Raw genomic sequence first — 14838 nt, 5'->3', positions numbered from 1 at the left:
CCTGGTTCAGTTTAGTCTAACCATTTAGGCTAAAAAGAAAAGAAAAGAAAAAAAAAATGGGCTTGGGTGGGGCAAGTGAAGACGTGACCCAAGTGAATCTGAATCCAGGCTCAGTTGGGCCTTTTGGAAACACTGTGTATGAAAAAGCCCAAGCCCACTCCAAACACGGGTAGGAGGAGAGGAATATTTGTTTACGTCACCTGTGGGTGTGTTAATTTTAGTGAAAGCACAATCCTATAGGCTAACAGGCTAAATTTCAAACCCTTCTAATTATTAGGTGGACAGGAGTTTACATGAGGAACACAAAAAGAAGAGACACTTTCCCATATTCTTGGGATGACAAACTGCTTTTTCCCATAACTCCATAATTCTAACTGCCAGCCTATCAAAATTCCACGTCAGCATACTAATTTTGCTTTCAGAATTACTAATGTTTTTGAATTGGAAGAAAAAGGTTGAAATGTTTTTATTTTTTAATTTTTAATCAATAAATTAGAAAGGCACATGGGGTACATGCAAAGAGAATAATCATTTTTATTAGTTTTAAAAGGTCAGAAAAGGGAATTATTTTCTCCCTATTTACAAAATGAATTAAAATTAAAATGCTGACAACTAGACATAAATAAAATATCATGCAAATTCTTATTTTTTTACATTTTTTTTCTCGTGGGGTCAGATTCCTTATGTACCCATATATATATATATTAACTTCGTGTGCAATAATTAGATTCCCGCATACAAAAAAAAAAAAAGGTTTAAATTGGATTTTTAAAATAATATGACATAAAATCATTATTAATTACCTTTAAAAATTAGTTTTAATGGGTCAAAAAAATATATCTAGCTTGAATAAACTAAGATTAAAATGATGGACTGAAGTGAAAAAGAAAATAATAATAATAATAATAAATATCCGTGAAAAATATGGAAATGGCAGAGCCACAAATTTAATATCGTTGTTTGGTCCTTTTATTTGAAAAAGAAATGAAGGGTGGTCCCAAATTTGAGGGGATAAAACACCACGTGTCACCGCTCCTGAATTGATTGATGACCTGTAGGCTTCAGCGGCTGCGCTCCTCCCTCGCCTTTCTCAATATTAAATTCATAAAAAGTTAATACGAATCATGTGCTTTGCGTGTTTATGTTATTTATTTTCTGAACTGTACTTTTTCTTTTCCCATTACTTTATCCACATATATATAAATATATATTAACTTTCAAATATTTACCTGAATTTTAAAAACATGTTCACAAAATATACAACAAAACATATAATTTTATTTTCATATAAATTAACTAAGGATACACCTCAAATATCATATCGATTAAAATATATATTTTATTATTAGAGGTGGTCGTTTTGAATTTCTCATCTACAAAGTATGTACGAGGTTTCAACTTTATAACGCTTGACTTAACTTTTGCAACATCCCTATAATATTATGAAGTAAAACTAATTTATGAACACATGAGATCAGCCTAAACAAAAAAAAAAAAAAAAAAAAAAAAAAAAAAAAAAAAAAAAAAAAAAAAAAAAAAAAAAAAAAAAAAAAAAAAAANAAAAAAAAAATTCTAGATTCCACTCCTTTGAATGAAAGTTAATTTTTTTTCGTGATTGAAAATAAATAAATTTTCATAGTCTACTTATTTTAATAAAAATTCTTTAAGTTTGGATAATCTAAAATTAATTAGAAAATAAAATTTTTAAATTTTATAAATTTTAGCTAGGATTTAAATAAAATTTTATTAAAGGTGTAGCGATTCATGTCTAGAATTCAGATTAAGATTCAGAATATTTCCTACTATTTGCTTCTAAAATGAAAACTTTACTCATAAAATAATAGGACTTCGTCTTCGCTCATATGCATCTCAAAAAAAATTTCCATGAGCTCACCTAATCAAGAATTGCTTCAAGACAATCATGCTTAATTAATAACAAAATTTTTATAATTAAACAACCGAAAATGAATATATACTTTGTTGGTATAGATAATAACTTTAAATATCATGTTCATCGGGATAGTTTAGTAGTTTGATAAAATAAAAAAATTATAATCAAAATTCGTGTAATTTTTTTAATTATTAATAGTGATACACCTGTTTGAATGAACAAATTATTTCTATAATTAAAAAAAAAAAAAGTATTTGCTATAAAACCTTATTTATTTATTTCAAGTTGCTTAATTGAATTATATAGAAGTTAACGGGTCATACAAATCAACCAATTTAATTAAATATGGTAAGGAAAAAAGGAAGGATTTTATGTAATTTGAATGTGACTTGGTCTCCAAGTGTCGATCCGTGCTAAATGACCATGTTGCCCTTAACCTTTGGTACAGATTAGGTGGCCAGGCTTTATTAAATGGAATATCCCATATTTTCTGCTTCTATTATATTATTATTTAATGCAGAAAAAAAAAATGTTTTTGTATTAATTGGCTTCATAATTACTCAATAAAACACGGTGGGAATTTCTTATTCAAAATTCAAAAATTCAAACTACGGAAAAACTTATTGCTCTTCATACATTTTAGTCAAATTTAATAGCGTATTAATTTTTAACTAAATAATTTTATTTCAAATATTCACTTTTCAACCGAACATATATATAATTTAAATTAATTATGTGGTTAAAATTAGAAATTTAATTAATAATATTTTTATATAAAATAAAAAATACCTCAAATTTGAAAATTTAGGATTTGGTGTAATTTTTTAAGACACGTTTGGCATTAATTTTAGTCTCTTTTGTCTTGTCGCATAATTTGTCTATAAATTAACATTTTTTTTAACGAAAAAATGACAAAACCAAAAAGAAAATCTAACTGGTCTAATTTTTTAATGTTCCTATTTTGTTTAACTGAAATTCAAGAATTAAAGAAAAAAAAAGGAAGATTTAAACGTAAACTACCACAGACCACTGATTTTTATATCCGTAAGAAAACAAAATCTAATTCAGTTTCACACTCCATTTAAAGAAGATAAGAAAAGAGAAAAAAAAAACTGAAATTAATGAGTAGAATTTGCTTAATTTACTACATTAAGCTAATTAAGTAGGAAATTAATTCTCTTCTTATCCACTTTGCGATATTTCCGCGTAATCGAAGAGATTTACTTGGTCTTCAAGAATATCATAGAATATTTTCGTGTTTTCCCTAGTTGTACGCGCCTTTATATGCACCTTCTTCCCCTTTCTTTGTTCCTTCCGTCCATTATTCTCTTCATCCTTCTGGGTTTTGCACAGAAATTAATAAGAGGGTTCATCTTTTTTCCTCTCCCCCTCTCTCCTTTTGCACCCATTACGACCCTATTTCAATTTATTTCTCCTTAATTCCGATACCCACAATTCAATTCTGCAAATTTTGAAAAACGCCCAAATTTGCGTCGGTCCCTCGTCGAAGACGATGATTTTCGCTCATGGGGTTGGGAATTTGTTGTAATCGGACGGCTGCGGGAGGCAGGTGGAGAGGTATAGAGCCGAAACAGAAGGTCTTTTGGGCGTTTAAATGGACTGCCGGGTATGCGTTGCGGGTGGGGATTTATGGGTCAAGCTAAGCGGAATCGGGGGTAGGGGTCAGATGGGTGGTTTTAGCCATGAAAGCGAGCATGATTTGGCTCTTATGGTCAGCGATTTCTTGGAAAATGGCAGCGGCGGGGCTGAGTCTCGGTGTAGCAGCGATAGCGATTCTGGTGTCTCTGATCTTGCTCATCTTGCCGACAAGATTCTGGTAATTTCCCTCTTCCAATTTGTTTATGGATATAATTGTATGATTTATGTTTCTGACTTGTTGATTGATATGCCTGTTTTATTAATTTAATCTCCATGGATGCAAATTTTGAATGGTTGCGCTTTGTTTGCTTAGAAGGAAATGAGAATTTTGTTCATATACTTGTTATGAAATATGAACAATTGTGAAGGCAAGCCTTTAAGTTTCAAGTGAAATTAAAACCATTTTGGAGGTGTCTAGTTGGGTGTTGGCTCTGTTGTTAAATTCATTGGAAGCTTGTTTTGGCTGGAGTTTGATCTTTTTGCCCGCTGTCTGTTAGTGCCAAGAGATGATTTATTTGTTCCTGTCTATGAAGAACATGTTTTTTGAGACAAGATTGCTATTGTACGATGTCTAATGTTCATACAGCACTGTCCTGCATTGTTGTTATAGTCAAATCAAGTGGAAGATAAGAGATATTAATCAATTTGTTGTCTGTTTTTGCCAGTTCTATAAGAATCCAGTATCCCAATACGAAAGCGATTTACTTTCGGTGGTTCATTCACTGACCTTGTCGATGAACGAGAAGGCCCTGAACGTTAACAAGTCGGGTCCCTGCAATGCCAGTTGCATCCGGTTTGCTTTAGTAAAGCTATTGAGACTCTCTGGTTATGATGCTGCTATGTGCACAACCAGATGGCAGGGCGCTGGCAAGGTTCCTGGAGGTATCCATCCATCCCCTCCCAACCTTGTTCATTTACTTTTAGCGCTACAGAATTTTCTGCTTTTTTGGTAGTGCTTGAGGGTATAATTCTGGCACCTTTTCTTTATTTGTGCATAAGGGCTTTTGCTTTTACCATCTACAGGAGATTACGAGTACATCGATGTCGTTAACTACACCAATGGAAGCTCAGAGCGACTGATAGTCGATATCGACTTCCGAAGCCACTTTGAAATCGCAAGGGCAGTCGAATCATACGATAGGATATTGGATTCGCTTCCAGTAATCTACGTTGGTTCGTTATCGAGACTTAAGCAGTTCCTTCAAATCATGGTTGAAGCTGGGAAGTCATCGCTTAAGCTAAACTCAATGCCACTCCCTCCATGGAGATCTCTTGCATACTTGCAAGCGAAATGGCAATCACCATGCCAGAGAATGGTTCATCATCCAGAAGAACAGCAGCAGCAGTTGATGTTAAGCCACAAGCAGTGCATGGGACATTTGAAGAGACTTCAATCAGTACTCCAATCAGAAATCGAAATGGATCGGTTTCTGAGGCCGATGAACGGCGATAACATTAGGAAAATAAAGACCGAAAGGCGACGACACTCGTTGTTGAGAGGCATTTGAGATGTTGTAGAAATGAGAGGGAGAAGTTTTGGATTTGATTTGATACACCAGCAACAGACAGAGGGAGGTACTACATAAGTTGTGATGGATGGGAATTCAATTTACAAACAACCAACCATGGAGGAACCACTGCTTGGTTTGGTTGTTTTTTCTAATATATATATATATATATATATCTATATCTATATAAGTATATATATATATATATCTATATATATTTATACAATAGAATTAGAAAGAAATTTTTATTTCCTTTTTCAATTTTCTCTCGGTGCCTGATGTTTTTGTGGGCGTTGGGAACTCTTCATTTTTATCTCATATGTTTGTATTCTAATTTATTATTTTTTATTTATCCATTATGCTCTCAAGTGGGAAATTTATGTTCTTAATTATTGACATTTATTATTATCTTTTTTTTTTTATTTCATTTGAATAAATAAATACCCAGAATTATTGTGTGATTCCATTTTTAATTCCAATTTTTATCATGATATCAGTAAAAATCTTTTTTTATTTACTAAATAAAATATTTGATTTTGGAGGTAAGCAGAGATTTTTTTTTCTTTTTTCGAGTAATTTAAAATTTTCAAATTATGGCTAAATTAATAAAAATTTCATAAACTTTAAAAAAAAAAAAATACGCTTTCAAATTTAATAATTTATGAAATTAAAAATATTCTTGTATAAAATTTTTGTTATTATTAATTTATAAAGAAAAATCATTTATTTACCCTTTTAGTTTTGTTTATATTATTAATGATATGAGTATTTTTTTTAATTTTTAAAGCTTTTTAACTTTAAAAAAGTCTGACGGTTATGTTTTAAATACTTTCTAAAAGGTATCATTGAAACGGTTTTAAAATTTGGACTCTTTTTTAAAAAGTCAAGAGTATTATAGACCATTTTTAAAAGTTCAAGAATATTTTTTTACGAAATTATGAACATTTTAAAACTATTTTATTATTTTTGTTTTTTATTAATAATTTAAAACCCCACTCTTGTGGAGAAAAAACAAAAAATTTGGAGACTTAGTTTTTACGTTTTAAAAAATGTAAATTTTGAAAAAGTTGTTAGCCAACAACTCAAACTTTATAAATATAAATCATTATCTATAGCCTTTAATTAGATGGAAATTTCATAAAGTTAAAAAAATATATATAATAAAATAATTAAAACAAATTTCCAACATACGAGGAGCATAAGAGCAAACATCTCATTAAAGACATTAAATGTTCAAAAAAAGTCTTGATTATTCAAAATTCAAAAACCAACCTCACCTTCTCCACCATTATCATTGTTCAACAAACACCCTTTTGGTTTGGTTTGTGATTGATAATCATTGTTAGGCAATCTGTCTATTGCATACCTTTAAAAATCGTCCTTATTCTCTTTACATGTTTGACCATAGCTAAAAAGTAGCGTAAGAATCTATAACCGTCCAAGTTTGTCTTCTTTAGTTCGTTATGTATCTTCGTTAGCCTCACAATNCAATCTGTCTATTGCATACCTTTAAAAATCGTCCTTATTCTCTTTACATGTTTGGTCATAGCTAAAAAGTAGCGTAAGAATCTATAATCGTCCAAGCTTGTCTTCTTTAGTTCGTTATGTATCTTCGTTAGCCTCACAATTTTAAAATACGTCTATTAAAGAAATGTTTCGTTTAGATCTCAAACCAACGTGAAATTAAGATTACGTAATGAAAATGGGATGAATGGGTGAATAAAGTTTTGGTGAGGGTTAATTTATTAGGTTTTTTTCCTCCTTTTCGCATGATATGATTAAAGGCAACGGTGGCTTTAGAAGGAGACTACCTTTATATTGAAAGGACTAGTAGGTTTGTTCATTTGGTAACCTTCCCTTATCTCTCTCCAATAACATACAACCAAATGTGTTCGATACAATCTTCCTCCGTTTAAGGTTTTTCATTTCTAACGCGTATATACTCAATTCATATATTCTTCAAAATAAACTCATTAACAAAATTATCAAAATTCCGTTGTAATTTAGTCACAAACCTTTTAAAAGGTGAAAGGAGTTAGTTTGAACACCTCCTAAAGTACGACGTTTCGTTTAATGAAATTAAAATTTTAAGATAAAGTTTGTCTTGTTTAGTTGTATGCACTTTAGACAGCTCCTGATACGATACTGATCGTATTTATTTTTATGATTTATTTCGATCTTACCATTATTTTTTAGAAATCATTTAAAACCTATTCGAGTAAATTAACATGCTGGTTGACCACCTCCTAAAGTACAATGCTTCCAATACTCTAATGGTAATGAAGGTTTTTAGGGTTCCAAGGTTAAGAAGTTGAAGAAATGGGTGTAATTATGAAAGTTGAGAAACAAATGAAGCTCTTGATTCAAGTAATTTTCCTTTTTAGGTTCAAAGTTTTGTGGTCCTCCTCCTCTGTAATTGTGCTCCTTGTAACCATATTTAGAAGTTCATGGGAACCTAAATAACTAGAATCTTCCAATTCTCTAACGCTTGCATTTTTTAAAAAGAAATTATAAGTTTATTTTTAAAAAAATAATTAAAAAAAATTAAAATTACAAATTTAGTCCATGAATTTTTTAAAATGTTCAAAGATTCCAGAGTCTATCATCTAGACGGCATTCAAGGAGTTTAAAGCACCTATCTCATTCTAATAAAAAAAAGATGGAAGATTTATTGTGCATTACCTTGAATTTGGAGATGAAACAAATAATTTAAACTTCAAACTTGGAGCTACTAATGGTTAAGATCAAATTCCAACCAAACTTTCTTTCTAGCTTTATGAGTTGTGATGTTTGTGAGTTAACAATTCATTAGTTAAGGATAGGATGGAATAGTACTCTTCATCATCATGAAGCTAAGTGGCCAAATAAGAATAAAGATAGTTACTCAACACCTTATATTATAATCCCCAAACCCAACCACTTTCAAAAATTAATCTTTTGATCATCCCATACCATTCAATTAGAATTATACTAGAATTAAGTGTATTTTTTAAGAAATTAATCAAAGGGATTAGTGAAATGATAGAATTTTGGCTTAACTTGAGGAAAATGAAATGATTTTTTTTTAAAACAGTGAACTCTTGAAACGGTGGAGGCCAAATAAAGGAAACATAGCACACAGTTGATTGTACCATGAAAAGCAAAAGAGAGGCAACAAAACCCATCACCGCCTCAACAGAGAAGAAAGAAGAAGACATGGACGAAACAGAGATGAACAAGAACAAGAGCAAGAAGAACAAGATCAAGAAGCAAAAACACCAACACCCAAGTTACCAATCCACAAAATCAGCTTCTGATTTCAATTTCAAGCCAAGCTCTGATGTAAAGGGCCTCAGATTCGGCGGTCAGTTCATCGTTAAATCCTTCACAATCCGGCGAGCTAGGCCTTTAGAGCTCCTCCGCCTCCTGTCTTTTCCGGCCACCACCAGAAACTCCGGCAACAAACCGCCGTTCCCATCGGCCACAGCTTTCATTCCCACAAACTTCACAATCCTCGCTCACCATGCCTGGCACACCCTCACTCTAGGCCTTGGCACCAAAAAGTCCAAAGTTGTTCTCTTTGTGTTTGAAAATGAGGCCATGAAAGCAGCTATAGACCGTGTTTGGCCAACAGAAATCCCTCTTGGCGAAGTGAACAAGAAGATGATCAGAGGGCTATGTGGGTGCGAGATGGCTCGGTTCAAATTTAGAAAAGGGTGCATAACTTTTTATGTTTATGCAGTTCGAAGAGAAGGGTGTTTTGGGTTTTCTTGTGCTGATGATTTGAGAACCATTTTGGAATCCGTTGTTGCTCTCAAAGATTTCTTGGATCATACTGCTATGTTGGCTATGCCTCATCAGAGAACCATCAGCTTTGCTGCGCCTCCTGTTGCAATGGCTTATTAGGCTTCTAATTATATTGCTATTCATTTTCCTCTATTCTCATATCACCAAGCACAGAAGATTGATTGGTAATGGTAATTGGTTTATTTGTTCAAACCTTCCTTTTCTTTCTCCAAGATGAACATTTGTCCTGTAGAATGAATAACACTAATCGGACTACTTATACATTGTCTCTGTGCCTAAATCTGTCTTTGTTGTGATTGTGTGCACAGTTTGTTTCGTGAAAGGTGAAACTGAAGAGCTTCCACTCTTCAACTACATGGAATTCTGTGTGTAATAACAGATATATTATGATGATTTTGCATCTACAGACCAGAAATTCTCTCCCCTTTTCTCCTTTCTACTTATTTTTATCTCCAAATTCTGTTCTTCCTGCAGTTCATTAGTAATTGCTTAAAGATCTCGAATTAGCTATAGATTGCATTGGATGTCAACACAATGCGACTCCAATCCCAGAAGATGCAAAGAATGGAATCTGCAGAGTCCCAGAACTTCATTGTTTTTTCATACCAAGAAGTGTCAAACCCAAAATTGATTCAATCAAACACCAAAACCATACCATCCATTTCATAATTCAGACAGAACCCATTAATGAAATTCGAAAAATCCAACAAATTTTCTCATTTCCCATAATTTTTTTCTGTGCGGCATTTCATCGAACACTTGATGCATGTGAGGGCTGGTACAATTAAAACGGCAGGTCAAAATCTGCACCAACACCGCCACCTCCGACTTTGTGGTCTAAGAAATTAAAGAAAGGGGAAAAAAGAAAGAAAGAAAGAAAGAAGACTTAGCTTTTTGTGATTCCCCGAACGGCCATGGCATTAATCATGTCGAGAGAGAGGGCCCATTTTCAGTCAGCTTTATGACACGAGTCATCATGATCAAGAAGGTTACTACCCCCACTTGAATGAAATGGAAGCCTCTTTCATGTGTATGGTTAACCTTCTTTTGCTGCCATCTTCTTTTATCACTATGGGGTTTCCTGATTTCGCTAAAATATGAAGAATTTTCAATGAATCATGATTTGTCGTATTGATTTGTCTGCTTCAACTTGTTCAAGTTTTTCCCTTTTTGGGTTTGATTCATTATTTGAAGGAGATAAGGAGACAACATTATTTTGAATTGAGAAATGGTAAAGAGATGCTTATCGGAGACGTGTTGTCCATGATCGCATGCCGTTTCCAAACCCTTTGTACATGCTTTCATCTTAGATAGACTTTCACTAAAATAATGTCTACACTTAATAAAACTAAAATGACCAGAAATGTACTTTTGGGATATGACTAATTGTCATTTCTATCTCCTTAACTTATATGTCATTAGAGAGTTGTTATTGTCCACTTGCTTTTAACTGGTAAAATTGTTTTCTTTCAAATTGTTTTTAACCGATTTCTTCACTCACGTTTTCCAAAACATTTCTCTTGAACGTGATTCGAGACTTGAGTATACCCCACGTTGTTTGCAAAATATAAAATTTTCACGAATTCATTGGATTAGAACAAATGTCAAATAGTCATTTTCTTGCTGTCCAAAAGTGAGATTGTGATACTTGGCATGACCATTATCACGTAACATAATATGGAGTTTGGTACTCATTCCATTAGCTAGACGGGCTGGATGTTCAGAGCCTTGCGCTCTACCAACTGAGCTAGACGGGGCTGGGCCGATTGGGCCATAAAAACGGATTGGGCCGATTGTCTACACAGTCCAGAATATGCTTATGGCCTAATATGTAGATCTACTAATTGGGCCATGAAAACGGATTGGGCCGATTTTCTTCGGCCCGCAATTGAAAATTTTCATAAAAGGAGAAAAGGGTTAATCACGCCCACCGTGGGGTTCGAACCCACGACCACAAGGTTAAGAGCCTTGCGCCCTACCAACTGAGCTAGACGGGCTAGATGTTTCATGGCCTAGTATTGGCTCAGGCCTGAATACGAAGATATACTAATTGGGCCGTAAGTGTGGATTGGGCCGATTGTTTACACAGTCCAGAATAGTATTTGGGCCGAATATGTTGATATAGTATTTGGGCCATAAAAAAGGATTGGGCCGATCTTCTCCGGCCGCACTTGAAAGTTTTCATAAAGGGAGAAAAGAGTTAATCACGCCCACCGTGGGGTTCGAACCCACGACCACAAGGTTAAGAGCCTTGCGCTCTACCAGCTGAGCTAGACGGGCTCGATGTTTCATGGCCCAGTATTTGCTCAGGCCTGAATAGGAAGATATATTAATTGGGCCGTAAGTACGGACTGGGCCGATTGTCTACACAGTCCAGAATAGCATTTGGGCCCAATATGTTGATTTAGTATTTGGGCCATAAAAACGGATTGGGCCGATCTTCTTCGGCCCGCACTTGAAAGTTTTCATAAAAGGAGAAAAGAGTTAAACACGCCCACCGTGGGGTTCGAACCCACGACCACAAGGTTAAGAGCCTTGCGCTCTACCAACTGAGCTAGACGGGCTTGATGTTTCATGGCCCAGTATTGGCTGAGGGTTGAATAAGAAGATATACTAATTGGGCCGTAAGTACGGACTGGGCCGATTGTCTACACAGTCCAGAATAGCATTTGGGCCCAATATGTTGATATAGTATTTGGGCCATAAAAATGGATTGGGCCGATCTTCTTCGGTCCGCACTTGAAAGTTTTCATAAAAGGAGAAAAGAGTTAATCACGCCCACCGTGGGGTTCGAACCCACGACCACAAGGTTAAGAGCCTTGCGCTCTACCAACTGAGCTAGACGGGCTCGATGTTTCATGGCCCAGTATTTGCTCAGGCCTGAATAGGAAGATATATTAATTGGGCCGTAAGTACGGACTGGGCCGATTGTCTACACAGTCCAGAATAGCATTTGGGCCCAATATGTTGATATAGTATTTGGGCCATAAAAATGGATTGGGCCGATCTTCTTCGGCCCGCACTTGAAAGTTTTCATAAAAGGAGAAAAGAGCTAATCACGACCACCGTGGGGTTCGAACCCACGACCACAAGGTTAAGAGCCTTGCGCTCTACCAACTGAGCTAGACGGGCTCGATGTTTCATGGCCCAGTATTGGCTCAGGCCTGAACAGGAAGATATATTAATTGGGCCGTAAGTACGGACTGGGCCGATTGTCTACACATTCCAGAATAGCATTTGGGCCCAATATGTTGATTTAGTATTTGGGCCATAGAAACGGATTGGGCCGATCTTCTTCGGCCCGCACTTGAAAGTTTTCATAAAAGGAGAAAAGAGAGTTAATCACGCCCACCGTGGGGTTCGAACCCACGACCACAAGGTTAAGAGCCTTGCGCTCTACCAGCTGAGCTAGACGGGCTCGATGTTTCATGGCCCAGTATTGGCTTAGGCCTGAACAGGAAGATATATTAATTGGGCCGTAAGTACGGACTGGGCCGATTGTCTACACAGTCCAGAATAGCATTTGGGCCCAATATGTTGATTTAGTATTTGGGCCATAAAAACGGATTGGGCCGATCTTCTTCGGCCCGCACTTGAAAGTTTTCATAAAAGGAGAAAAAAATTTATAACGCCCACCGTGGGGTTCGAACCCACGACCACAAGATTAAGAGCCTTGCGCTCTACCAACTGAGCTAGACGGGCTTGAAGTTTCATGGCCCAGTATTGGCTCAGGGTTCAATAAGAAGATATACTAATTGGGCCGTAAAAACGGATTGGGCCGATTATCTGCACAGACCAGAAAAGCCTTTGGGCCCAATAGGTAAATATACTTTTTGGGCCATAAAAACGGATTGGGCCGATTTTTTTCGGCCCGCACATGAAAAGTTTCATAAAAGGAGAAAAGAGCTAATCACGCCCACCGTGGGGTTCGAACCCACGACCACAAGGTTAAGAGCCTTGCGCTCTACCAACTGAGCTAGACGGGCTCGATGTTTCATGGCCCAGTATTGGCTTAGGCCTGAACATGAAAATATACTAATTGGGCCGATTTTCTTCGGCCCGCACTTGAAAATTTTCATAAGAATAGAAAATTATTAACCACGCCCACCGTGGGGTTCGAGAACCCACGACCACAAGGTTAAGAGCCTTGCGCTCTACCAACTGAGCTAGACGGGCTCGATGTTTCACGGCCCAGTATTTGCTCAGGCCTGAACAGGAAGATATATTAATTGGGCCGTAAGTACGGACTGGGCCGATTGTCTACACATTCCAGAATAGCATTTGGGCCCAATATGTTGATTTAGTATTTGGGCCATCAAAACGGATTGGGCCGATCTTCGGCCCGCACTTGAAAGTTTTCATAAAAGGAGAAAAAAATTTATAACGCCCACCGTGGGGTTCGAACCCACGACCACAAGATTAAGAGCCTTGCGCTCTACCAACTGAGCTAGACGGGCTCGATGTTTCATGGCCCAGTATTGGCTTAGGCCTGAATATGAAAATATACTAATTGGGCCGATTTTCTTCGGCCCGCACTTGAAAATTTTCATAAGAATAGAAAATTATTAACCACGCCCACCGTGGGGTTCGAGAACCCACGACCACAAGGTTAAGAGCCTTGCGCTCTACCAACTGAGCTAGACGGGCTCGATTTTCTAAGGTAACATCGTATCTTTATATTTAAATTCGAACATTATTATTATTTTTTTTTTAAAGAAATGATTTCTATGAAGTCCATTTGTTGACTGCTGAAGGACGGAGTAGCGCCAACCTCTCGGCTCCCGCTGCAATTTTGAGCTATACAATGGATTATCCATGGACGATACTGTTCATTTTGATTAGCCTGGCTCTTAGTATTGTAGCAGCTTTGATCTCTGCTATAATCCTTGAAGCTTATAGGAGGAGATTCAATCACGGGTACGCTACGCTACATTCCCCATTGATTTGATATACGATTTTGTTTTCCAAATTGTCATATTTCTGTTTAAATGAGATTTTCGTTGTGCCCATTCGTTTGGTTTGTTTCAGCCACATTGAAGCTCCTGCAATCTTCGAGGACCCAAACTCGTTGAAACGGGTAACTTTTTATCCTTTTTCTTTGAGCTTTTTTTTGTTGTTTTATATGTCAGAGGTCACGTTTGATCGCTTGAAAGATTAAACAATACTTTTGTTAATATCGACTCTCGAGCTTGTGAGTATTTCCATCGCTCCAAGATTGTCTTTGAAGAAATATAATTGATAGGCAGCTAGAGGTTTAGTCACACAATTTGGAATTTGATCGTAGAATGTATGTACGTTTGCTATTGTCTTTTTCAACAATTTTATCTCTTATCAAGTGTGAGATATAGCTCTACATCTTTGATCCTTGCATGGTAGACTGGGTGTACGGCCAGCACAAGCACTAGTGATATGACACCAAGAGATTGGAAACGAGTACGGATCAATGTGAAGTTCTTTGAGAATGGACTTCATCCAAGTTTATTCTAGATCGCAGTAGCTAGAGATCTATACTCTTGATTCTTTATTTGACCTAGACACAACACATTTCTTCTTAGATCGCCATGAAACTAGATTTTTAACAAGACAGACAATTTATCTGTTGATTCTTCCAACTTCCTAACTGTGCTCAATTGGCCTCTAAGAAGCTGGACACAAATGGAGAGTCTCACAAGGTTTTATATAGACGCTGTAATTTTGGGATCCTCTCAAGTATGAGAGGATTCTCGTGACCCCTTACCGATGATGAGTGTAGTATTTGGAATGTTAACATCCATGTTATATTGGTTATCTCATAAGTTAAATTTTTGTTGAGCCCCTATTACATTTCTCAACTTAGCACAGCAGCGGTGAAACAGCCCTTTAAGTGTCGACTGTTGTTCAATTTACTCATGATATCAGTGACATACTTGCATTGTTATGACTTATAGATAGATCTCTGATTTTACTCTTCTTATAATCCGTACTGCATACCAAGATGATTCAATGCAAAGAGTT

The 14838-nt window shown here is 35.9% G+C and overlaps 2 protein-coding genes, 9 non-coding genes and 1 pseudogene across 11 annotated transcripts; 3 read left to right on the top strand and 9 right to left on the bottom strand.

Annotated features, from left to right (window-relative positions):
- Nucleotides 1–3156: 3156 nt before the first annotated feature.
- LOC111788641 lies at nucleotides 3157–5524 on the top strand. Its single transcript, XM_023669064.1, has 3 exons — nucleotides 3157–3728; nucleotides 4216–4432; nucleotides 4574–5524. The coding sequence occupies exons 1-3, from the start codon at nucleotides 3507–3509 to the stop codon at nucleotides 5056–5058; spliced, it is 924 nt and encodes a 307-aa protein (XP_023524832.1). The 5' UTR covers nucleotides 3157–3506; the 3' UTR covers nucleotides 5059–5524.
- A 2571-nt stretch (nucleotides 5525–8095) lies between these two features.
- Nucleotides 8096–9244, top strand: LOC111792157. The gene has a single exon (XM_023673495.1). The coding sequence runs from the start codon at nucleotides 8191–8193 to the stop codon at nucleotides 8941–8943; it is 753 nt and encodes a 250-aa protein (XP_023529263.1). The 5' UTR covers nucleotides 8096–8190; the 3' UTR covers nucleotides 8944–9244.
- A 1524-nt stretch (nucleotides 9245–10768) lies between these two features.
- TRNAK-CUU lies at nucleotides 10769–10841 on the bottom strand. Its single transcript has one exon. It is a non-coding gene; the product is annotated as a tRNA-Lys (tRNA).
- A 210-nt stretch (nucleotides 10842–11051) lies between these two features.
- TRNAK-CUU lies at nucleotides 11052–11124 on the bottom strand. Its single transcript has one exon. It is a non-coding gene; the product is annotated as a tRNA-Lys (tRNA).
- A 211-nt stretch (nucleotides 11125–11335) lies between these two features.
- TRNAK-CUU lies at nucleotides 11336–11408 on the bottom strand. The gene has a single exon. It is a non-coding gene; the product is annotated as a tRNA-Lys (tRNA).
- Nucleotides 11409–11619: 211 nt separating this feature from the next.
- On the bottom strand, nucleotides 11620–11692 carry TRNAK-CUU. The gene has a single exon. It is a non-coding gene; the product is annotated as a tRNA-Lys (tRNA).
- Nucleotides 11693–11903: 211 nt separating this feature from the next.
- On the bottom strand, nucleotides 11904–11976 carry TRNAK-CUU. Its single transcript has one exon. It is a non-coding gene; the product is annotated as a tRNA-Lys (tRNA).
- Nucleotides 11977–12189: 213 nt separating this feature from the next.
- On the bottom strand, nucleotides 12190–12262 carry TRNAK-CUU. Its single transcript has one exon. It is a non-coding gene; the product is annotated as a tRNA-Lys (tRNA).
- A 211-nt stretch (nucleotides 12263–12473) lies between these two features.
- On the bottom strand, nucleotides 12474–12546 carry TRNAK-CUU. Its single transcript has one exon. It is a non-coding gene; the product is annotated as a tRNA-Lys (tRNA).
- Nucleotides 12547–12757: 211 nt separating this feature from the next.
- On the bottom strand, nucleotides 12758–12830 carry TRNAK-CUU. The gene has a single exon. It is a non-coding gene; the product is annotated as a tRNA-Lys (tRNA).
- A 398-nt stretch (nucleotides 12831–13228) lies between these two features.
- Nucleotides 13229–13301, bottom strand: TRNAK-CUU. The gene has a single exon. It is a non-coding gene; the product is annotated as a tRNA-Lys (tRNA).
- A 284-nt stretch (nucleotides 13302–13585) lies between these two features.
- The window catches only part of LOC111807415, a 5582-nt pseudogene continuing 4329 nt past the window's right edge, over nucleotides 13586–14838 (top strand).

Source organism: Cucurbita pepo, chromosome LG01 (assembly GCF_002806865.2).
Source record: "Cucurbita pepo subsp. pepo cultivar mu-cu-16 chromosome LG01, ASM280686v2, whole genome shotgun sequence".
NCBI classification, from domain to species: domain Eukaryota; kingdom Viridiplantae; phylum Streptophyta; class Magnoliopsida; order Cucurbitales; family Cucurbitaceae; genus Cucurbita; species Cucurbita pepo.
Note: the sequence above shows the minus strand (reverse complement) of the source record. Positions and strands in the feature narration are given on the sequence as shown.

What these genes read in the sequence shown, in the direction of transcription:
- LOC111792157 (XM_023673495.1), top strand. Translation starts at nt 8,191, where the DNA reads ATGAAAAGCAAAAGAGAGGCAACAAAACCCATCACCGCCTCAACAGAG.
- LOC111788641 (XM_023669064.1), top strand. Translation starts at nt 3,507, where the DNA reads ATGGACTGCCGGGTATGCGTTGCGGGTGGGGATTTATGGGTCAAGCTA. An exon ending in ATCTTGCCGACAAGATTCTG is followed by an intron (nt 3,729 to 4,215) that starts GTAATTTCCCTC and finishes TGTTTTTGCCAG; the next exon opens with TTCTATAAGAATCCAGTATC. An exon ending in CGCTGGCAAGGTTCCTGGAG is followed by an intron (nt 4,433 to 4,573) that starts GTATCCATCCAT and finishes TACCATCTACAG; the next exon opens with GAGATTACGAGTACATCGAT.